The following is a 24,595-nucleotide window of genomic DNA, read 5'->3' as shown; positions in this document are numbered from 1 at the left end:
AAAAAATTCTGCTCGGCGGTTGAGAAGTGGGTTATGATTAAATGTGGATGGAGAAATATCGCCGTGTCTCCCCTACTTACTTTCAAACAACTGACTTAAAATATGACTTCACACTTAAGGGGGAAGGAGAAGCCGTGTTGGGCAAGTGTTACGGGAAAGGCCAGCAGTCATGTTGAATAATCGCTGACGATATCCGGGGCTTTAATCATGTATGAACCCTGCATGTCTGTGATTTATGAGGCAAAACATGTCAAGAGGAAAATGCAGTTTTTCTGATGAGAGCGAGAGAGAGGGGATGCTGGAGGTGGAGAAGTCTTTAGACCAGAAGCAAATCCATTTTCCAGCATGGGGGGGTGGGGGGGTCGGGGGATCTGGGTGGGTGGGGAGAGGCTGTGAGTAATGGTCTCCCATGCTGGACTTCCTAGTATAGAGGTGTTATTTAACCCGAGCCTCCTGCCCTGGTGGCGCAGCTCTATGGTCGGTAGTGGGAGGTGGGTTATATAAAGCAGCCACCAGGTGTGATGGCACAAAAACGAGGTGAAAGACTTATTCTCCTCTAAAAAGCGAGCAGACATATTTTTTTTTTACCACCTTCAAAACCAACAAAAACCTTTTCACATTCAAGACGCATTTTCTTTCCACATCTGCGCTATTTCTGGCTACGCCTCTCCAAACTGCCGTGGCGATTCTTCTCTATCGTGGCGTTGCCCTTCTTTCTCTTTTTCCAAAGCCCCCTTTTTCCATGTCCCCCCCCCCCCCCCCCCCCCTCTCTTTGTGACAGTTTGCCTCCAGCGTCGCATTTTGTTGTTCGGAGTTGCTGTAAAGTGCCTCTTGACACGTCAGCCGCCGAGCTTTGCAACTTCTCACATCAAGAGGATATCTGTAACCGAGCTGAAGAGCTTGTTCCAGCACAATTCCTGTTGATATATTATCTTTCATCACAGGTATTGCCATAGAGATTTATCACACCAGCGAGCACAAGACTCGACTATGACACTGACAAAAGGCTACTTGCAAAGAATAATCACACTTGGATCACGTCCTCTCAAAAATACAATTTAGGGGGAAACTGTGAATTCAGCGAGGTCAGGGTGATAACGATGCTGTGGATGTTTCACTCATTAACCTCATGTGATACGCCTGCTGCTGAGTTTATTGCACACTTCATTAACCAAGTTGACTTTACTCATCAGTCTGATGATTTAACTGTGTGTGTATTTCATGTTGGCTCCATAATATTCACTGTGTTTTTGCATTTTTCTAGTTTTCATGCCCACTGTTCTTTTTACAAAGTGAAATGTCCTACGAGCTATACATTGTTTGTATGTTGCGTCTTGTCTCGACATAATAAAAGGTTTAATAGAAATAGGGCGCGAGCGAGAAGGGGGGGAAAGAAATTGGCTTCACTTCAGTGTATTCGAAGAACATAAATGCTGCAATACATGTGCAAGATTATGCAAAATCTGTTCAGTCCTTGATGTCTTGAAAAGCTCATCTCTCTGAATTACGGGGGCCTTTAACGGCAGTAAACAGACAGAGGGGCTGCGATGTGAGGTGGCATTTTCATGAATAACAGCCCCTGACATGTGTGTGCCCGTAACGGTCAGTAAATCATACCTCGCTGCTCCCGCCGCTGGCAAAGAAAGGGCAGTTGTTAGCCGCGTTGATGCCTTGGCCGCTCGCTGATGCCGGCTGGCATTGTTTGTTTACTCAGCCCTTTCTGTGTTTGTTTGCCCACACAGCCTGGCATCAGTCATCCGGGGTCAGGTCCTCACCGGAGACGGGACGCCGCTGATTGGAGTCAACGTGTCTTTCCTGCACTACCCGGAGTTCGGCTACACCGTCACGCGGCAAGATGGCATGTAAGCAAGTCCCTGTGCGCAGATGTTTCCGTAGGTGCAGGGAGACAAGGATCCATCTGCAACCATCATCCATGATTCACATGTGCAAATACACATGAGCTGCGTCTCCGCCTCAAGGCTCAACCTTTGCCCTTGCAACGATTGCTCTGCTGTCCCCGGACTAGTGCGGGAAAAAATGTTTTAAAAGCTGTCCAGCACAGGGAGAGTTGTCCTGGCACTTCTCCAGAAAAAGCGTCCAAAATAAATCGAAACGGCAGCACATTGTGCCCTAGAACAATTCCTCATGCAAATGTCACAGCGGTGGAGGCCATTTTGAACCAGGCTGTTTAAAATGCATTGAATCAGCGAGGGTAGAATCAATCTGCCCGCAGTGTAGTAAAACATGAGATTACTGTCTGACCTTCTACTGCTATTACCAGAGACAGCTCCTTAATAATGGGAGTGCAAATACATACAAGACAAACGCATGTCACCCATTTTGCAGGAGGGGGTTCGCTTTCGGGTTTGGAGCCTCTTTGTGCAGATGCTCGACAGAGATGGTGAACCGAAAACGCCAGCGTACAGAGGTCGTGTTTATGAGTCAATAGTGTGGAAACGTAAGCCCTGTGAGTGTCAGAGAATTGTTCAGCTGTTGTTATGAAGTACAATCCTTAGGTCCCCAGATATCTGAGGATTAGCAGATTTCTTCTGATATTCCGCCCTGTAACTCTTCTGACAAGGAGCGTGATAAATGGCCGGGGATAATCACACTTGGTTAGCCAACAGATCGGCTCAGTGTGTTAAGAGGGTTGGGGGGGGGCTTCAAAGCCTGGCCTCTTGCAGCTGTGAGCTCCCCACTGCCCAAAGTGGAGGGAGCTTGAGAAGGAAGCTGTTTTAGGTCAGCTGCACAGCTTGGAAGTGTGTGTCCGCGTGTGTCCGTGTGTCGTTCTGGGTGCGGGCGCGTGCACGAGAGACGTGCAAAAAAAGGCTTCAAATCTGTTAAGAGTGTGTGTTTCTGTGCATGCAATGTCACCACACAGATGCTTTACCCCCTGGGTAGTGGAGCTCGCCGAATATATATAGAGCAGCACTTCAAAGACTCGCCCTTCATTTCCAAACCAGTAACTTTTCCCTGAGTAATGTTGTACTAATTAAAACCATTTCACCAGAGAAAAGTCCCCAGACTCAACACTCCGAACCAAATTCAACCAGAAAGTGTCGTCTTACGCGATGCCTGGCTGCACAAAAGTCATAAATTAGACTCAGTGAATGATAATAATATGTGCAGGCTCCACGGAGGGAAGAGGAAAGTTCTCTGTTCAGTTGAAAAAAAAAGAAGCTTTGTCAGGCTCAGTCTACTTTGCACTTAAATTATAAAATTATTACAGTTTACAGTTTGGCCATTATCCCTCTCTGCAATAACTAATTATCGTGGAAATGTGACATTCTTAAGAGAAACACTGTGGTGCAGAGGCAGAAGTGCTCATATCAACTCAGACATTGTCGTTCACAAAGCTTTCCCCGTAAATTACCATTTGCATATTTATTTATGTGCACACACTGATTTTCTTGGAGGCTAGAATACGTGATAAAAACCAATTTACAATCTAAGTGGCCTGCTGAAGGACCTGTTGAAACAACTTGTTTACAAAGTTACTGCTTCTATATTCGGATTTGGATGTCACAGTGTTGCCATGGCTGCTGCGTAGGTTTTTTCTCCAGCTTCTCCGACTTCCTCCCTCAGGCTGAAGACGTGCAGATTGGAGTTGGGTTCATTTGACACTATATTGACTGTAGGTGTGAACGTGAGCGTGAATGCTTGTTGGCCTCTGTATGTTGACCTCTGGCGACCTGGTGTTTCCCACCTCTCGCCCAAAGTCAACTGAGATTTGCTCCAGCTGACCTCAAAGAATAAGTGGTACAGATAATGGATCGATGGATGTTGCCATGTTCTCAGCAGTTACTCTAGCGACTTCACACCACATGTCACCATGAAAATAAGACCCAGATCAGCCTAGAATCCTCTGCATCTACCAAATTTATAGCCGATAAATAAACTGTTTATCCAATTACTTCCTGTGTGTGTTTACATTGTCATGATAATTTGTCAAGGTTCGACCTCTTGGCCAACGGCGGCGCTTCTTTGACGCTGAGTTACGAGCGCGCACCGTTCCCCACGCTGCACCGCACCGTGTGGCTGCCCTGGAACGTTTTCCATGTGATGGACACGGTGGTGATGAAGCGGGAAGAGAACGACATCCCCAGCTGCTACCTGACTGGCTTGTTCAGACCCCACCCGCTCATCCTAGCCACGCCCCTCTCCACCTTGTACAAGACGTCCCCAGAGGACAGTCCCATCATCCCCGAGACGCAGGTGAGTCTGCACAGGTGACACAGGCGTCACATTGCAATGTCGTTTACTGTCAATTCCACATTTGCTCCTCGGAATGAATGACTACAATAATTTAACCCGCGTTTGATCCCAACATTAGAAGATTTACTGACGGAAATACACAAATAAAGAGTAAGGATAATGCTGTTATCTTCCTTTCACCATGGCTTCCCTCGCTTTGTTTGCCTTTGAGCTTTGATTGAATTCAGGCATCTCCCTAAATGCTAAGCCATAAATTGTCTCCCAGCAACACTGATAAATTCTGAGAGCAAATCACATGGAGGTTACATGCCTCAGGAATTTGGTTTCTTTCCATTTGGCTCCAATCAGAGTTAAAAATCCCCAAATGCAAAATGTGACAGTGAAGCTGTCGCCGGTTAAACCGAAACATTTTTTGGGGGGAGAAAATAAAGCTTGGACTTGGACTTGAACTACAACTCTACAGTAAAAAGAAAAAAGAGTCAAACTTTTCCAGAGTTAGAGGCGTCATATAAAAAGTTTCTTTTCACAGACTCGGTTAACAAAGAATGAATTCATTGCCTGTGGAGATTTCAGCTCAATTTGCATACAAGCTAATAGGGTTTGGCATATGTAGGAACTTAGTTTTAATACTTTGCTACTCAACACAAATTCATCAGGTTTGACTGTACTGTGTAGAATATAACAGCCTGTATGTGAGTACAACCCCCAACAACCCTTTCTCTTACATGTCATTAATGGTTATATGCAATAAAGCAACACTATGCAACTGTTTTACCTTAAAATAGCAGTTTCAAAATGAGTTTGACGGTTCACTGACTTGGAATAGAGAAAACGGTGCCTCTCTCATTCCCCACTCTTCACCCTGAGCGCCTGCTCTTGCTCTATGTAACTTTGGTGAGCGATCGCCTGTGAGCCGCAGCTTAAATTACCAGAGTCGGGCCCAGCAAGTTCAAGAGTGATGCTGAACCTTACATCAGTCAAAGAGACTTGGAAGTCATTAAACATTTTTCTCAAAACTTTCTACAATATCAAGAATTCTAAAGAGAGTTTGGTGTATTTGTTATAGCGGCAGTTCAGGAAGCCGGGGATCATGGGTAATATCCACCGTTCGGTTGTGTTTCAGTTCAGCGACCACGCAGTCAGAGCTCCGGTTAAAAGATCCACACTCTGTTTTGTCTCAACATGTAAACCACTTAATTACTTGGAAACGGAGCCCAAGAGAATGAATAACCACGTGTGGCTGCAGGGGGCGCTGTAGCCGAGGGGACGTTACATAGTGTTGCTTGAAATCATTTTAACATTTCATTTAATGTACTGTAATTACAATCTTCCTCTCCATTAAATACCAGCAAACTCATGTTGCTCCTGTTGCTCCTGTTGCTCCTGTTAAGTCGACACTTCCCGCTGTGTATTTGGCACCAGTCTGACTACTAATTAAAATCATCAGGTCCTCCACGAGCAAGTGGCCATACCAGGCAGTGACCTCAACCTGGTCTACCTGAGCTCCAGGGCAGCTGGCTACAAGCCCATCCTCAAGGTGCTCCTGACCCCGGAGCGTCTCCCCTTTGGCCTGATGAAGGTCCACCTGATGGTGGCCGTCATGGGCCGTCAGTTCCAGAAGTCGTTCCCTGCGTTCCCCGACCTCTCCTACACCTTCATCTGGGATAAAACAGACGCCTACAACCAGAAGGTCTTTGGCCTGGCAGAGGCTGTGGGTGAGTTCCCAGTGTGACGTGCCGACTAAAGACTGTTGTGTAAGCATAGGTTCATTGTCAGATGCTTGAGCTACCTTCAGGCAATGAACCTTGGTTGAACCTGTGAAGATTGATTCTCCCTTTTTATTTGAAGAGTGGATTTTTCCGTCAGGGACTTTTTTATTTTTTTATTACCATGTGCAATATTTACAGAGTTGTTTGAAATCCTGAAATCCCCCAGCGCCACATTTTTTAAGGCCACTGGTCTTTTGCTGACTTCTTTGTTTTGCATATATGATATTTTGGTTTCAGTGCACTGAATGAAAAATTGCCTATGAGGCAGTGGTGTGAAAAAATGTCCTGCAAGGAGTAAGTATAGTTACAATAAAAACCACTGACAAATAACAGAAGAACCTTTTGATCTGATCGTAAGAGAATATCTTATATAATACTAAGTGTCATCTCAAGTATCACACTGCTTTAGGGATTACATCACAGACTGTATATATACTGTAGATGGATGAAGCTTCTCTACTTCCTCCCACTATCCAGAAATGAACACCGCCGTCAGAGCCAGAGTCAATATACGCACACACCCAATAGCTATTCAGTCTCAAATAACTAATTATAACCAAATTTATCAGAAATAATTACCACTTGGACATAAATCAGTGTAATAAGAACTTCCTAAATACACAGAAAACATCTTTGACTTGTAATTTGACTATTTAGTTTGGTCCGTGTCCCATCCACTAACATGGAGGAGGCAGGGTTCATGACCTGTACAGCAACCAGCCACCACGTGGTGATCCAGATGCTCCGGCTTCACTTTTGAGAGCAGTCATGTCGTCCATCTTGACATACAGTCATGGATCATATTTTCCTGTTTATGCACAACTACAATGCGCATTTTACCACCTTATTAATCCCCCCCCATAAAAAAGAGCTGTGGGATTTTGTAAAGCACGATGTGTGTTTGAGATTTTACAGAGGAAAAACTTCACCACCCCGACAGTCAACAGGATTCATTCATGGCTTATGGCTGTGGCCATATCCCAGCATTTATGATATTCACGATAATGTGCTCCATCTGAGCCTTTTATTGTTTAAATAATTCATGCCACTTTACACACTATTCCGCAGTTGCGCTTGATTTGCATTCGCACAATATAAAACAGACAAATGAGAGGAGAGCACATAAAATACAAACTGTGCAGGTGAAACACAGAAACCCCACAGGTCTGCTAAAATCATCCCAGCTGGAGGAAATTACATAGTCAATGAGAGCGCCGGAGCAGCAGATACAGAAAACAGCAGCCACGTGTGCTGAATGTCTTATGGAGCGCAGGCCTCATTGCCGCTGTAAGTGTCAGGTAAGGAGGTTGCAACCTCGCTCACCACGGGCCTCTGCTGTCGTTACTTTCAGTGTCGGTGGGATATGAATACGAGTCCTGCCTTGATGTGGTGCTCTGGGAGAAGAGGACGGCGATGCTGCAAGGCTTTGAACTGGATGCCGCCAACATGGGAGGGTGGATGTTGGACAAACACCACATATTGGACATTCAGAACGGTAAGAAATGCTCATTTGTACATACGGGGTGGGAATGTGAAAGTGTGCGTGCTGGGCAGAGGTAGTTGGACTCTTAGGGTTACAGGAAGGCGGTCTTCACCCAGAATCACCTCAATAAATATGTGAATCAAAATGAATTATGGTTCGTCATCCCATCTGGAGATAATAGAGGAGAGTTTTGAAGGGCTGATCATTCACAGTAATGATCGAATAAATCAGCGAGTAAGTCACCGGGGTGCACGGCTCGCCACGGATTCCACACTGCTCAGCTATTCCAGGACGACGGCCTGTTGGCTGCTCATGAGAGCTTAAGCTTTTGATGAACAGGCGTCATGTTTAATTCTTGCATTAATTCAATAAAGCAAATTAAATTTCTTGCTCTGTCATCAACCAGGATCGCTTTAATCGCCAAGTACAATAAACGGACAAGAGTCGGCCTCTGTGTCGTGCCGGTGCAGCGACGTGAGAAAGTGAAACGTACATAATGAAACTATCAGATATACATACATCACAGAGTCATTGCTGAGTTACAGCACCGGGAGGTCACACACTATAATCTAGAGAATTCAGAGCCGTGTTTTAACAGTGCAGGCAGTAATGTGACCGCAATTATAGGAAGTAGGCCTCAGGGTGGTGTGCATTGTCAGTTTGCCAGGCCGCTGTTTTGACATGAAACCCACTCCAGCTCACAACTGTTGTTCCAGTTGTCCGACGCAATTTGTGTCCCTTTCATCTGGGAGATAGTGGAGGTTACAGTCATGGCCCTCAGCGGAGTCCTGAGTCTTACGCTGTCAGGTCGGACTTCTTGACTGGATGCTCGGTTGTTTTCTCGTGCATGTTTACTTTTTTTTTGTGTGGCCGTTTTTTTGGTTTGTTTTGGGGGATTTAAATCAGTAGTACCCAACTATTTGTAGTCATGGGTGGATTGTAGGAGGCTAGTAGCTATAGGTAGGTAGGTTTGTTGGCAGGTAGGAAGGTAGGTTCTATAGGTTGGTTGGTATATGTAGGTCGGAAGGTAGATGTAGGTATGTAGGTTGGTTGGCTGGTTTGTAGGTAGGTAGATTGGTTGGTATAGGTAGGTTAAGGTAGGTTGGCGGGTAGCTATAGGTTTGTAGGTTTGTTAATAGGTAGGTACGTAGGTAGGTTCGTATAGGTTGGTTGGTTTGTAGGTAGGTAGGTTAGTTGGTTTAGTTCTAGACAGCTTATTGTGTCTTACAGGCATGTGTTCCTTCAGTTCTTCTCATTCAACATTATTTGTATCACTAAGGAAGAGAAAATGTGAAATATTACAGCTGATGTAATGTGTAGATGTTTTGGATCCATCCATTCATCCTTTCTCAGCCTTTTTGTTTCTAGACATCCACAACAGATCCAGTGGTGTTGAGTGTGTGGGTCCACTCGGCATTGTGAAATATAACATTGCACATTTAACATGTAGATTGAACTGTGAACAACTTGAAATAACAATAATCTTTGCAGCGTCTCCCAGACTTTGAGTGGCTGTCAAGTCAAAAGGACTTTGTGTTAAAGATACAGATAAATAAAACTCCATCACCCGGAGGAAGATAATGTTTTTCATTTAAATGTGGAGATTCTACTATTAAGATGAAATATGCCTTAGTGTCGTGTTTAAGAGGACGGAATGTGGCTCAATATGCAGCAAAACATCTTCTAGCATGACCAGTTTGCCTTTTGCCAGCTTTTACACGTCAGAGATTTACTGTACACCTACGTTCACTTACTCACTCAGAGGTCGCAATTTTCACCTAACAGGTTTGTTCTGATTCACTTCCCTTTGCAGTGTTTTGCAGGAGTTAAAAATAAAGTCAATTTCTGAAGAAGCAGCAAAAGTGTCCAAATTTAGCAGAAGGTGAGCTTTTATCAGGCAACACATCGGCCCTCAGCGGCTATCAACACTTGAGTGTACGACGCTGTGAGGCTGCCTCACTGCAAAAGCTTTCACCGGCTTTTACTCCGTCATTGTTGCATTTATATTCAGTGCGACTTTCAATTAAACCTCATTTAATTTCTTTTCAAAATGACATGACTTATACACAGAGTTCTGCACCGGCTTGGTTCCTAAATGACACAAACTATCATAATAAAAAAGCATGTGTCCTCTGGGTGTGCGATTAAGTTGCAGTATCTGAGGCACCGCCAGTCGGTCCAGGGAGGTTGAAGAAGGTAATGAGGTTTGCTGCTTTAACAGCACACTATCAAAGTGTTTGTGCGGCTAATTGTGCATGAAAATAGACTCCAGCTCGTAGCCCATACGTGTCCACGGTGCTGATATTGAATTAATACATATAACGTGTTCTTCAAATCACATAGGGGAAGAAGTAGGGAACCCAAGCAAGTAATCATAATCTTTGTGGCCCCTGACAGAGCCCCGACGAGGGGTTACATGTACAATATGAAGACGTTAACGTGAGTCCTGGAGCCTCGTCTCATGCCCTCTGCAGCCGCCTGGCTCAAAGTATAAATCTGGCACTGGCCACCGAGTCTTTCTTGGCCTGGTCCATCGAGCTTTAAATAAACCTCCAAGGTCATTTGTGTTACGAGATATTTTGGCAACCAGAGAAGCCTGTTTTGTTAAAAAGAGATGTTGAGTGTAGTGTTTTCTAGCATCTTACTTGCAAATCTACACATTGGCAAGGGGCACTACTATTTATTTTACAATGCTCATCGTGTTTGCAGCGTTATTGTAGTTCATCTATTCTGGATGTATATTAGGTCCTCGCACATCTCGGGGATGTTTCAAAGAGTCTTTTGTTGGACGTGGAAAAGCTGTCAGAGAGCCAGTTCCTCAAACAGAGTCTTCCTTTGCTTTGATGCTGCTATGTCCTGCTTCTTTGTTGAACATTAAAAGAACAGACGTACTGAAGGGGCCCATTGCCGAACCCAATCTGTCAAGCCATCCAGGACGTGAAGTTTGTGAAGTGTGCGAAAGAACACGGAAATATGCCTCGAGCCTGACTGCTGCTGGTGCATTTTGTTTCATCCCACCTGTCTCAAAGTGTAGCACACCCATATCTAAAGACTTCATTGTGGCAGCATCACAGTTGGAGTTGCAGTTGTGAGGAGCATTTTTGCGCTCAACAGATAGGTGCGGCCTGTGTGATATGCTAATGTCGGGTGCATCCTTTATTAGACTGAGCTGTGCCGGATTTATCAGAAAATTGGTTGTTGCTGCGCAGGAGAAATCGTCATGTGCAGGTTCGCACGTTTACGTGGAACCAGTGATGACAGAAATAAAACATCAACCAGATGGTGTCGAGTTTTTCCCGTGCAGTTAACGGCTGTGGACCCCCCAAGGCGGGTTTCACACATTTCACTCGTCCTCTTCAAGCACTGCCCCAAAAATAAATAGCAAACTCTAACTAAAAGAATTTAACATTAGTTGAGCAAACTTGTGTTTGTCTCATTTAGCCATGTCTGACAGGGGCTTAATCAATTTGCCAAAAGGGTTTCATGCTGCAATCCTATTAGCTCGACTGAAAGACAGTAAGCTCTCTAAAGGCGCCTACAGACTCTGAGATTTCAGCAACTGTGCGACATTGATCTAATGAACACGGCTACGACATCAACTTTGATCTACGACGACCGTGCGACAACGCCCACTGAATCGTACGTTACGGCACATTGTTAGTTTGTCATCCTACATTTCTGACACTGACAAAGTCTTGCACCGGGTCTTTTTTCATCACATCGAAACGCCATTTTGGAGCCATGTTTAAAGATTTCATCACTTTTCTGTCACGTTGTTCATCTTCTGCCTGGATCAGTGTGCTCCTGCCATAAGTGGAATGGTTTTGGTAGCAACTTTGGTGTATGCTAGTTTTTACAGTATCCACATCCAAGTATCATAACTCCATCTATAATCCTGTCTGTCATTCCCCTCACACATACTCATTTTTATTACAGAGGTTGGGACTCGGCATCTAGTTTTATCAGCTTGCATTTTCTCAGTCCAAACTGAATTATTCAGTCTTGCATCCGGCCACTTTTTGACATGTGTGATTTATGGCCCGTGTGGGTTTTTGGGCAACGGATGCAGTTCGATATCCTCAGTCGGCATGACGATGAATCCAAATATCACTGTTTGCCTTCATTGCTGCTCCCGTATTGATTCTTTAATGCTGTAAACCTTGACTAATGTCTTCACCCAACATGTTAACAAGTGGTGGTCCTCTGCAGCCGCACAGAACTTTAGCGCCAGACGTTTCGCTATCGCTCTTTGTTGTGACTCCTGCTTCATTTTCGCATTGCTTCCAACATCTGAGGACTTTTTTTTTTTCCTCTCATGGCTTGTGGCCAAAGACCCGAGCAAAGACCCGTCTCTCTCTCTCTCTCTCTCTCTGCCTCCACTCCAGAGCCTGTCAAACCAGATAAGGCAAATTGCCGGTGTCTGTGCTTCAGTCATGTCCTCCTGCCCCCCCTCCTCCGTTTCTTCGTAATGAGCAGATATGCCTTCCCCTCAAACTGTAGGGAAACTATCTCGGGGAACATAACTGTTTGTTAGTGGACACAGCCAGAGTTCTGGAACTCAGTATCTCGGAGGGAGCTTATACTTGTACAGCTCGCACACAGGCTGCATTTGAGGCACGGAGATCTTTCCACTTCGAGCCTTTATCGCGGTGAATCAGCGGGAACACGGGTGGTATCTTTAGAATGACACAGTGCAAAGGAGACCAAAGAAGGACGGTGCAATTAAGACACTGCTGCTCCTCCCCTACCAGTCTCTGGGCTCTCCATGTGTCACCAAGGTGACATTGCTCGGGGCGCTCCGACTTCTCTTCTTTCTTTTTTTTTTATCAGGTGTTGAGGCTCGGCCTTGCATTTGAACCATTAATCATCTCGGGAGCCGCGATGTCGGCATTAAAGTATTTTCACTACACGACTCAAATTAGCCTTTTATCAAAAGAAATGTCTGCCTTCTGTTATGCTTCTATAAAAGTGGAATCAATTGAACAAACAGTCATCAGTGAGTGAATCTTCATATTTAAAGGACGCAGAGCGATGGCCTTGGTAGTCGTGTAATGAGTTCTATTAGCGGAAGGCAGGTTTGTGAATATGCTGGAGCAACAGCTTTTTCCACTCTGCTCCAATGTGCCCGTACACTTTTCTATTTTCAGCTTTGTTTTTCTCTGATAGAAATTTGCCTTCAGGTTTGCTCCGCAGTCACTTTCATTTCTTTCTAATACACATTTATGTTTTGTTTTCATTTTCTTTCCATTACTATTTGGCAAATTTCCCACTGCTGCCAGAGTCGAAGTGTGTCTGGCTGTTTGCTGCAGATGACGTGAACTGACATTACATTACAGGCTGTGTAATTGCTGGATGAATCAGTATCGGAGTCATCTTTGGAGTGAGAGCGAGAGACAACAGATTCTCAGACTTTCTAAAAAGCTCTTTCTCTCCGTGTGCCAAGCAAAACAGTGATTTAATTTTATTATTATTTTTCAATTTCTATCCAAAAGTCAAAACACGCCTCCACACATAGTCATTTACTAATCAATAGGCAGCCACGTCCCTAATTGTTAATCCATTCAGCTGCCACACTTTGACTTGATGTCTCCTCTGTAAAATCTGTTGAAAGCTTGTTTCAGTCTGTGCAGGAAAAAACAACACGACTTTGCCAGAGCGAATAAATTCCATTTTGTTTCATAGAGATTTTTCTTTTTTGTTTCGGCTTTAAAGATTCCATGAGAACTCAGAGCAGAGCACGCGGTGAATTCATAAAATATGTATAAATAACTTTAAAGACTCCGAAGCCATTTTGGTGCGGACACCGTCGGAGTCCCCCTCCTTCGGCCTGCGGCGCCGGAGAGCGAGAGAACCAAATTCCCATCAGTGCGGCTCTCCAGCTGAGACGTCACAAGCTTGATCCTCGCAACAATCATCAGCAGTAATGTGTCATGACCATGTGTCCTTGAGGGGACAAAACTGAACCTTAATCTGCTCCCTCACTTCACAGCTGCTCCCCAGAAGAGTGGCAGCGGGTGTGTGTGTGTGTGTGTGTGTGTGTGTGTGTGTGTGTGTGTGTGTGTGTGTGTGTGTGTGTGTGTGTGTGTGTGTGTGTGTGTGTGTGTGTGTGTGTGTGTGTGTGTGTGTGTGTGTGTGTGTGTGTGTGTGTGTGTGAGGAAATCCAAGTGAAAGAGTTCAGTGTCCATGCTGAGTCTGGACTGATCGTGGGGGGTAGCCGGTGATTGATTGGTGTATTTAATCTATTCCATTATGTTGTCTAATAGCCTACGGTAAGACTTGTGTACAGTAAACCGTGATGGAAGTGTAAACAGAACAGACCGCGGCAGTTTGCCAAAATGACCTCAGAATTCGTTTTTTCTTTTCCCTTCTTCCTCCTCTCTGCTGAACGCCGGCCAAAATCCTAGACGGCTGCACTGCTACAACTGATCCATGTCATACATACTGCATTAGGCTTCTGGATATTAGAAACATCTTTGTCTTTTTTCCTTGGGAATGTTAAAAATCTATTACACAAACATCCCACATGAAATTCTAGTCACGCTATTTGTCATTTGTCGCCATGTTTTCTCTGCGCAGCGTCAACCTTTCTGCTCAGCTGAGAGTTTTCATCGCGCCGTGCGTTTCATTCACTGAGCAGACACATGGATCACATTTCAATTAAAGTCCCAAGGTCGCACATTTGATGGCGTCACGCATAAAGCTGTCCCCCAGACCTATTTGTCTTTGTTAGAGGCTCGGGTGCAACGCTCTGGAATACAAAAGACAGATTGGTCAGATCGTCAAACGTCTCGCCAGACCGTGCCTCCATTTGAATTTGCCCTTCAATCAATTAAATCAATGAGAGGAACTAATCAGGGGGTGGGGGGGGCAAACGGCGTTGGGCACGCACGCTCGATTTCACATACGTGGAAGGTTACGGGGGCTTCCAGCATGACGCCGTGGGAGAGCAACATTATGTGTCCATTCAGTGGTGTCATAGATCCACTAATTAGGACAGAGGCAGTGTGAACTCAAACAAGTTACTTGATGTGAATAATTAACAGCTTCTAGCTTGCACGTCTTTCCGTTTGATGTGTTTTCCCCCTTTGAAGAGTGTAAGCACCACCCCCCCCACCCCACCCCACCTACCCCACCCCACCCCACCTAAAAAAAAGAAAGAAAGATCCAGTGAGTCCTCAGTGAAATGTTTGCACCATTATAAGAGGAGGTACACTGCCCCGGATTTATGTTTACCATCTCTTCTCTGACCTGGGGAAATCAGGCCATCTGTCAGGGAGAAAGATTATTTTAGATCAAATATGTTCAAGCTCTGTGGGAGAAGTGGTGTTATTATAATAATAATAATAATGCATCCCATTAAATTATGAGGACATGTCAGTTGAATTGATCGTCAACGTGTTTCCTCGTGTGCTGTCAACTGCTCTGCACGATTTGAATCTGATCACTGTCTAATCTTTGTGTGTGTTAATTAAGCAAACACTTATTTAAGTATTGTATAATTAAACGCCCTAAAATTGTGTAATAAACAAACCACATTTCAGATTTATTTTGTTGTAATGAAAAACGTTCTGGTTAGAGCAAGGCGGTAACCAGAACGACAGTCGAAAACATTAACATGTCAATTTTATATTTGGTTGTGTGTGAATTAAACCAGTGAGAAACAAAATGCTATTCAGCAAAGTCTCTTTGAACCTTGGATAGAGTCAAACTAGCTGTTTCCCTTTGTTAAGCTATTTACCTCCTGGCTCCAGTTACATTTTTAAAACACAGATATTTGAGTGGTATTGATTTTCTCACCTGACTCTTTGCAATATAACATTTAGGGGTTAGGCTAATAAACATGTTTGAGTTAATACACATATATGGCTCTCTGGCTTCTGATTGGTCAGTTTAGCCACGTGTCTCAGAACGAGGAAGTGAAGCTGGATATCACTTCATCTGTGTCGTTAAGAAAGTCTCACCCGTGCTGTTTGTTTTCATCACAACTGATCCAAACACCACATATTGAATGAACCCCCTCAAAAGTGTGGACCCCTTCCTTTAACATGTTCCATATCAGCCTGTTGCAAATGGACTGTTCCCATTCTAGCCGGATGTGTCATATAAGAGCTGCATCTCAAGAGGCTCTCTGGTTAGGTAAAGGATAAATAACGAGTCCATTATCTGCTCGCGGTGACACAGATACACCGTGTTCTCATGCCCGCCCTCTTGTCTCTCCTCAGGTATTCTGTACAAAGGCAGCGGGGAGAACCAGTTCATCTCCCTGCAGCCCCCTGTGATCTCCACCGTCATGGGGAACGGGCGGCGCCGGAGCATCTCGTGCCCCAGCTGTAATGGACAGGCCCAAGGCAACAAGCTGTTGGCGCCGGTGGCTCTGGCGTGGGGCATCGACGGGAGCCTGTATGTCGGCGATTTCAACTACATCCGCCGCATCTACCCATCGGGCAATGTCACAAGTATCATGGAGCTCAGGTAAGATCGAGGCCCTTGGTAGGGATTTCGTTTTTTAGGTGGATTAGTTTTATAGTTTATTTGTTTTGTTAAATGTGTCCAAACTGGTAAAAGTATTATATTAAGAATTAAGCTGGAAATTTGTGTAAACTTAGCAATTTGTGTAGTGTTAAGATGAAAGAAAGAGGTTTAATGCAAAACAGAATTAGCACTATACTGACTTTACGTCTTTCTGTTTTTTTTTTATAATTACTTGTATTTCAGTATTTCAGCAGTTAAAAAAAACCTGAAACATATTTGACAAATGTTAACTATCAAAAAAACTGAAAATACTTTCAACAACTTTTCTACATTCAGCGCTCGTGTGGAGAGGGAAACTTGAAACGTCACAGTGGACAGACCTCCACTCACACACATCTCTCCTCTGCCCATAGAAATCTGAAATCCTTCCCCCATCCATCTCCATAATTAGGAAAGACATCCTGTCTTCAGCGTGTAATTGGGATGATTTACGCCCTCATGCCAAGTTGGCTTCTCTCTGCAATGACTCTGATTCGGCCAGTTGGCTTATTTCAAAGTAGCAGGTGTTGATTAAATGTACATTGGGCGATCATCCTGCTCCAGACGCGTAAATGACAAACATATGAAGAGTGGCTCAAGTGGACGCGGGTCACAGCGGTGCGAGCAGGTCGTTGCACATCGAGCGGTGTGTAAGTTAGTGATAAGATTATGAGGCCTTGTCTCCACGACTACGGATAGTTTCCCTCAGTTTTAACAAATAATATCTGATTTGACAAAATATCTCCTTCCAGACGAGAACACAGAAACGCTCGTCGAGCACGCCCGTGCCGTAAAACCCCGTATCGCCCTGCGTGTGAACGAGAGGCCCCAACACAAAGGAAAAAGTTTGTTCTGCTAAATATCTGCATTAGTGTGGACAAGGCAAAACGTTGAGAAAAGAAATCCTCTCTAGCTCAGTAACCTGCTGACGTACCTGCACATTGATCAGCCACTACAGGGCAGTTTCTCGTGTGTGGGAAAAGCGTACAACACTATGAATGGGGAGCGGGATGCATGCTCAGCAACACCTTGCAGGATAAATAATGGTTTCAGAAATGGTTTGTGTCTCCGAGCAACTATTTTACTCGCTTTGCAAGGAGAGAAACACAAACCACTTCCATGAAGAAGCCAAATTAAATTTACTCTGACACAAAAGACGCAGTGGGGATAGTTTTAATTCAAACTAGGTGACGGCTGCAGCCGAGATTTAAACCATTACAGTAGAAGAAGTGCCCCTTTCTTTGCAAAATGTACTATATCTTCATCGTTGGCAGAGTATTTGCTTGTTTTCTATTCGATATTAGTATCTGAAACCAAAGCTGTTGGCATTTATGATGCATTGTGGCTGTGCAAGAGCCTAAATACATCATATGGGATTCCCTTAATCTCTTTCAACAGCTCTGAGTGTAAAGTCGGCATTAGCGGCCAATGCTACAGTAGCAGAATCAATATTTCAATATGAGCGGTTGAATCGAGAAAAGCAGTGGTAATGCAGGATGAGGCTTTATGGAGATAGAAGCACAAGTTTCCCTCCCTGTGGTTTTTAACTCTCGGCCACAGTCCCACTTCTCCACTTTCTGCGGAACGACTGTGATTTCTCCAGTGGCTGTGTTTGCTCTTCAAAGGAATGTTTTGACTTTCTGACTTTCAGCTGTTTGTATTTTTCTCACCAGACACTTGTTAGGAGCAGGACTAGGTAGAAACCCTGGCATTTGGCTGGACCGTTTAGGGTCATTGTGCAAAACGGAGGACGCGGCGGCTGCACCGTTGTGGAACTGCAATGGTCCAATTAGCATATTCATGACATCACCGCGTCGCATTCTGATTCTGCTTAGTGTCACTCGGCTTCAGACCTTTATCTGTTCGCTCGTCTTCTTCACTCTGTGCTCACACATACACAGTGTTTTAATGTTCCCATTTACATGTTTGTTCCCTGACAACGGAACCAGTACGAAACAGGGACTGAAACACGGCGCCATTAAGACGACGCGTCAACCAGCAGAGTCACTGCTCTGCTCTGATGGAATCTGATTCTATAACCCTGATGTCGTCTGACACAAGCAACATGCACACGACTTCTTCAGGGTTTTCAGTTGTATTCACACGCAGAATGATAAGGAAAGTTAGAGGCAACGAAATACATCGATTGATTTATTAGTTTCTATGGATGAAACCTGGGGCAGTGTTCAGAGAATTGGGTCTGGACATAACCGCAGATTCTTCTCATCTACTGGAAATATTTCAATTTAGAGGAGGAGTGGCGCCTCAATAAAGCGCGCATGAGAAGTTATATCATCAACACGCCCACTCGCTGGCTCAATTAAACATTGCACAGACTTTCTGTGAAGTCCTGTTCAGCTGATTAGGACGTTTGCATTCACACACACTCTCCCGCTGCTCAAGTAAACTGCTGCTCTACCTCGGGGACAGGTTTGCCTCTAGATTGCGGGATTATACCGGCGACTGTCTTCTACGGAAAGGAGCTAAAACCTTGCCAGAGTTGTCCCTCGCTGCTTTTTTTTGGGCCCTTGTTTCTTAATATTCCTCATAGTTCAAATAAAGGAATATTAAGGCTGTGGTCTGACTAATACTGGATTCTGATTTACAGTATCTGAGATATAAGATAAGTCATTTTTGCAAGAAAGCTGTCTGGTGGAGAAATAACACTGAAAATAATAAAAGTATCCCTTTGTGATTGATCAATTTCATTGTCTTGATTCTTCTCCTCTTTTCCTGCTCGTCCTGTTCCCTGTCGTAGAAATAAAGACTTTAGACACAGGTAGGTGTTTTAACCTTAGTGCATGTTTTCCTGTCGCTCTCCCGACATCATCACCTCCATCATCTGCTCCATACGTATACGAGTAACTCTCTCTTTTACGTTCACCTTTAGCACCACTGATTAGCCAGTGTAATTATAACAAACCAATTATTGGTTGATTGCATCTAAATAAGAAGATTGGTTTCACGGTCTTTCAGGATTGTGCGACGTGATTATCGACGGGGCGGCCACGACATACGCTGGGACCCTGGAACAGATTAGAAAAAGAATTGAGTAGGAACATTCAAGCAGGGTGTTCATGTAAATTTATACAATCAGCATATATGTATACATTATAATGCAGTCCAGTACAACAGTGCTGCAATTAACAGTACCATCGTGAAGCTTATAATTACATTTCCAGTAATGGGGTTCGGCAGATGCTGTTATCCGCGGGGGGATTACACAACTGCTTTGTATTCATGATTAAGACAACGGCATCGAATCGAGTGACGGTGCAGATTGGTGGCAATTAGGTTGTCCTGTGATTAACTTGACCAGAAGTGCCAGAGGTGCTCCGCAGAGCAAACTGGAATAACTTTATTAAGCCGGCTATCGAGGTAACGTCTCTAGTGTGACAACAAAATGATGTGCTGCGTGTTCCTGTTGGGTGAATTTAAAATCAACACCAATTTGCCTGATTTGTTTGCAGCAGCACTTTACCCACCCACACACCCACATCCCTTCACCACAGAGTCCATTGTCTCTCCTTCATTTGATTCTAGCTGCAGGTGCAGTATAGTTTTGATTAGTGCCTGTATCACAGTATTTTCTTGTAAGCTTTGTGAGCTTAATTGACCCTCAGAGAGAATAAAAGCCTCCCCGCTGCAGCGCCGTGAAACATGATTTGTCATCAGTCACCCGAATAAACTTTGCCTTTATTTTCCTCCAAAGATCTGTGGGCGTCCGCAGCTGCAGGATAGTTGACCACAACGGTCCAGATCATTGTCAGACCATGTGACTTATGTATTTGTTTTTTTTTAGATCCTATATTGACGAGAACTCAAAGGCAACGACAGATCTTCCTGTTTGTTCGTTTTCTCTTTGGTCGAAGCCAAAGGAAACAAACTGCAGCCATGAAACACACACATTTAGAAAACTGGGACTGGTCTTGATCCATATTTTTAAAAAAAAGTGTGATCTGTGTAAAGACTGGAATGTTCCGCTCCTCCCCACATGCACACAAACTATACTGAAAGTTTTTCAGATATGTTCTGTTTGTTTTTTGTTGTTTTATAGTTATATAAAGTGATTGCATTCAGATTACATCCCACTCCTGGCTGTATGCGCCACAGCAACAATGTTTTATGCTAATTATGAGCTTCTACAGGAAGCCAGTGAATAATAACGATAATGATAATAATAAACTTTATTCATACAGCACCTTTTAAAACAGTTACAAGGTGTTTTACAAGCTGAAACTGAGGAATTGAAGGCAAACAATTGGAAACAAAAACTGTTTTAAGATCCTATAACGTTACGGCAGATATATAAAAATGTTATGGATTAGAAAAGAGTAAAAATAAGTATTCCACTCAGAGAGCACATTCCTCCCTTATGAAGCCACATTAAAATTCTCTAGATCCAAGTTTTTTATTTGGATTTGCACCAAATTGCCCACACATAAATGTGCCTTAAATTAACTAAATGTTGACGAGACGTCCTCTTGCAAGTTTAAATAAAGTGAAGAGAAGTCTGGATCCGCCCCCTGATCCAGACCCGCACAAAATTTTAATTATTTCCTGACTCATACCACATCCTTCCACCAACTTCTGTGGTCATCCGTCCAGTTGCTCTAGTGTGGGACTCCTCAGCGGAGGTAATAAAACTGTCGAGAGTGATCAGAGCCAGATCAGAGCCAAAGAGAAAGATTGAGGATGAATTTAGACCTCGAGTCCCGTGAAAGCACACTTACAAAAAACTTGTCCTGAAGAGGGAGTTAAAACAAGGACAACGGGAGCGCAGACAGAGGGACATGAAGAAGTGTGAGGAAATGTTAAAGCACAGGTTGATATGAGACTTTCTGGATTGTGGATCATTAGAGGCTCGAGGTTACCTGCACGTGGGACATGTTTATGACTACCGTCTGAGGGGTTCTTTTTTTAACCCAAGAGGTAAACAAAATATTAGATATTACACCATAAAGTAAAACCATAAAAACTTATTTAACATCAGAAGCTTCACGAAGGTTTTTATTTATTGCAGGACTGTTTTATAAGACCGCATAAAGTCATACAGGTGTTTCATTTATAGCGTCCACCCACCGGCACGTTGACTGTAAAAGAAAGAGTTACTTATGTGCGTCTCCGTGAATTTCTTTCTAGGAACTTGCATCCACCCAGTTTGGTTCATTTTACTTTGACTCATAAAGGCTGTCAGGTTTTACGACTCCATCTTCATCATTTTACAAAGATGTTTCATTGCCACATTTATTTTGCCGTCACATTATCCCACTTCTAAGCCAACCAGTATTGACTTGGGGTACCATTAAGCTGGAGTACAAGCAGAGACGCCGTGTTTACGACTGCACCGTAAAGCGAGCGATTTTTCATATTAACGGCCTCTGTTTTGAGCTCTTTAATGACACTTGAGCACCTGCCATGCATCAACACTGCCTGAGCAGAAAAGGTTAATTCAACAGTTTGTCAGCGTTTTCTCAATTTGCTTAAAAGAGACCGACACGGAAAATGATCATTTAATTGACTTTCTTCAAATCTAAGTATCAGTCAATCATGTGCTGAAAAAATCTTTTGATTCTCAATCTTAAGACACATTAGCTCTGATTCAAAAATGAGTTAGATTCATTATGAGACGGGGGCAAAATAAATGCAAATAAGCAGCGGCAGATGCAATGTCATTAGTTGTTGCACTTTGTGAACATGAGCCAGTCGTTTCTGAAACTTCTAAAGGCTTCTCCCCACAGGGGAGTGATAACAAATAAAATGATCTGGCACACAAGTTGTCATTTGTGCTTTGTAAACTGGAACCCCCCACTGTACTGGTATCCTGTTAAATTCTGTCTGACTTCCATCTCTTCAACCTTCTGTCTGCTACTTATTCGCTCTCAAAGGCTTTGCCCTTTCTCTCCCGCTGTGGAAATTCTCCAGTGTTTCACGACCAAAATATCTGGTTATTGTTTTTACCTTGAGTGTGTGTGCGTGTGTGTGTGTATGTACAAGTCTTTCTATAGTTGTGAGGACCAATTTTGGTTCAAAAGCACCGGTTTGTAAGGACATTTTGACTTTGTGAGGAAATTTTGACTCTGTAGGGACATTTTGACTTTGTGGTGAAATTTACGTGTGGTGAGGACATTTTGATGTTGTGAAGATATTTTGGCGTTGTGAGGACATTTTGGCGTTGTCCTCAGAACTTCAAAAGGCTGTTTGGGGGTAAAGTCTTTGTTTTAGGGTTAAGTTTAGGCCAGGGTTACGGTAAGGGCTGGGGTAGGACATTTGGTGATGGTAGTTAACAGGGTTTCCATGGGCGTCGTAAAACTGTCTACAATTCAATAACTATTCTGAAATAGGTTATGGAAGGTTTTATTATGTTAATTTTCATTTAATTATTATTATTATAATTTGAAAAGAAAGGGAATTGTTTGGCGGCATGCAAGGTTTGTAATATTTCCATGTGTTCCAAGGGTTATTCTCTACTATGGGGAAGTTGAAGTTATTCTTGGACACTGATGTTCCTTCATCTGTCAAACTTGTCTTATAAAGATCTAAATTGAACTTGTTGAAACCTGCAGAAACCTTGGTTACGGTTTGGGTAAGGGGGGCTTGGGAAGGCATTATGTCAGTGTGTGTGCCCACAACTACCTAAAGACAAGAGAGAGAGTGTGTGCGTGTGTGCGTGTGTGTGTGTTTGTGGACCTGGAGACTGAAGCAGAAACTTCCACGGTGGCAGTTTTCATTACTTGTGCAGGTGTTTGTCTGTCTCTGTCAGATATCATCACCGTGAAAACATCACATCACCTTCTTCAGTTCATTATCCACGTACACGACATTAATTGAGATGATAATTGGATTATATTAACCTGCAATTGGACTGGAAAGAAAAACAAGTTACACTTAAACAGACATTTACGGTGTGTGTCTTAGAAAATGACATGTTTAATTGAGGCTTAAATACCTAGAAAATGAACCCTGGTGTTTACTAACTGTCAACTGTTTAAAAGCAATTAAATCAAACACGTGAGTCTGAAGAAGGTTTTTATAATTTCATTACTATTAAAAGAATGCACAACTTGCTATTGGTCGTTAAACAAGTGCAACTCTCCACGTTCCCTTGAATGTTCCGAGAGTATTTCCTTTAAAAAAAAAAAAAAAGATGTGTTCTGTATTCAGCTTTAATTTATACTGAAAACAATGTTAGCTCTCTGGAGAAATATTATGGAATCTACTCTTGGATATATTCTTGACTAAATGTTTTATTCAGAGGGAAACCTGGGCTAAATTTCATTATGGGTTCGTTGGCATTCACAGTTTATTCAGGTATTTTACAGAGATTATTGCATTAGGTCACGTTTCAGAGCTGTATTAGCAGCGTTAATAGACTGCTCGGCCGCACCGTGATGACATTTAAAGCAAAAACCCTTCCCTCTTTGCGATGACAATATATAACTGAGCTGTTGTCTTGAATGCAGTAACAACCCAGCGCACCGGTATTACCTGGCAACCCACCCAGTGACTGGCCAGCTGTACGTGTCGGACACAAACTCCCGGAGGATCTACCGACCGAAAATCTTGACGGGGACCAAGGATCTGCAGGCGAATGCAGAGGTGGTGGCAGGAACCGGGGAGCACTGCCTGCCCTTCGACGAGAACCACTGTGGCGACGGAGGCAAAGCTCCAGAGGCGTTTCTCACGGGACCCAAAGGTATCGTTTAAAACTGGCGATGGTGGAGGGGGCGGGGCATGATGATGGGTTTTAAATTTATGTGCACACTGGCGTCTGTGCCAACTCTGAGCCGACAGATTTTCAGGTACACATTCTGGTTGTGTTCATTTTTAAGTTAAAAAATAAGCAGGACTGTCGGCTAAGAATTCAAATCAATGCTTTTATGAATTACAAGGGCACTCAGTACAACACACACCTCAACAGTTCCCCTATGAAACCTCATTTAAATCTGCTTGATCTAGATTTTCATCTCGTATCATGGATTTAAGTCCCTAAAATATGCTTTTTTTAAATAAGAGCCATTGATTGTTCCATGAAAAATTGGTGAAGATTCCCAAAACACACTCTTGCGAATTGCAATGTTGAAAAAAGTGACCAACAAACCTAATGTGTTCTTTCTTGGCCCGTGTTCCCTCCTTCCACAAAGTTGCGTGGAAATCCGTGAAGCAGTTTTTGTGGAATCCTGCTGACAATCAAACAAACCAACCTATACCGACAAATACAGCCTCCTTGGGGGGACGTAATTAAGGCCGCGCAGAGCTGCTGCCTTTCAAAGAAGCTGCTCCAGCTTAATTAACTGAACTTATTTTTGCATTTATTCCTGGAAAATAGCAGATATTTTCCTCTCAAACGTCTTTTGTGAATGTCGAGAATACCAGCACTCCACATGTCGGTTCCCACTACGCACAACCTGTTGTCCACATTCAAATAGCACATGTGCCATTTGTGCTTGGATTGCTCACTTTTCCCCAATTCTTCTGGATGAAAAGGCCGAGATGAATTGTTTTGCGCCCGTTGTCGCTGAATGAACAACTGCAGCAGCTCTGCCTCAGCTGGGTGATAAGGGCTTTGAGTGAAGGGAATTTGAGGGAGCGTCTCTAATGATGGAGTGGGTGGAAG

The 24,595-nt window shown here is 43.6% G+C and overlaps 1 protein-coding gene across 8 annotated transcripts in view; it reads left to right on the top strand.

The window, feature by feature from the left end:
• Positions 1-24,595, top strand: part of si:dkey-237h12.3 (teneurin-3) — a 152,595-nt gene that overhangs the window by 111,725 nt on the left and 16,275 nt on the right. For 6 of the 8 annotated variants that reach the window (XM_034598492.1, XM_034598495.1, XM_034598494.1 and 3 more), the window contains 7 exons: positions 1,743-1,862; positions 3,954-4,215; positions 5,663-5,930; positions 7,336-7,479; positions 15,690-15,939; positions 18,737-18,757; positions 23,442-23,674. In XM_034598492.1, coding sequence (XP_034454383.1) covers positions 1,743-1,862; positions 3,954-4,215; positions 5,663-5,930; positions 7,336-7,479; positions 15,690-15,939; positions 18,737-18,757; positions 23,442-23,674 — 1,298 coding nt within the window. The remainder of the gene's footprint in view (positions 1-1,742; positions 1,863-3,953; positions 4,216-5,662; positions 5,931-7,335; positions 7,480-15,689; positions 15,940-18,736; positions 18,758-23,441; positions 23,675-24,595) is intronic. The other 2 variants (XM_034598497.1, XM_034598493.1) reach the window with 1 other exon arrangement.

Source organism: Hippoglossus hippoglossus, chromosome 10 (genome assembly GCF_009819705.1).
Source record: "Hippoglossus hippoglossus isolate fHipHip1 chromosome 10, fHipHip1.pri, whole genome shotgun sequence".
Classification (NCBI taxonomy): domain Eukaryota; kingdom Metazoa; phylum Chordata; class Actinopteri; order Pleuronectiformes; family Pleuronectidae; genus Hippoglossus; species Hippoglossus hippoglossus.
This window is presented reverse-complemented; position numbering and strand designations above follow the sequence as displayed.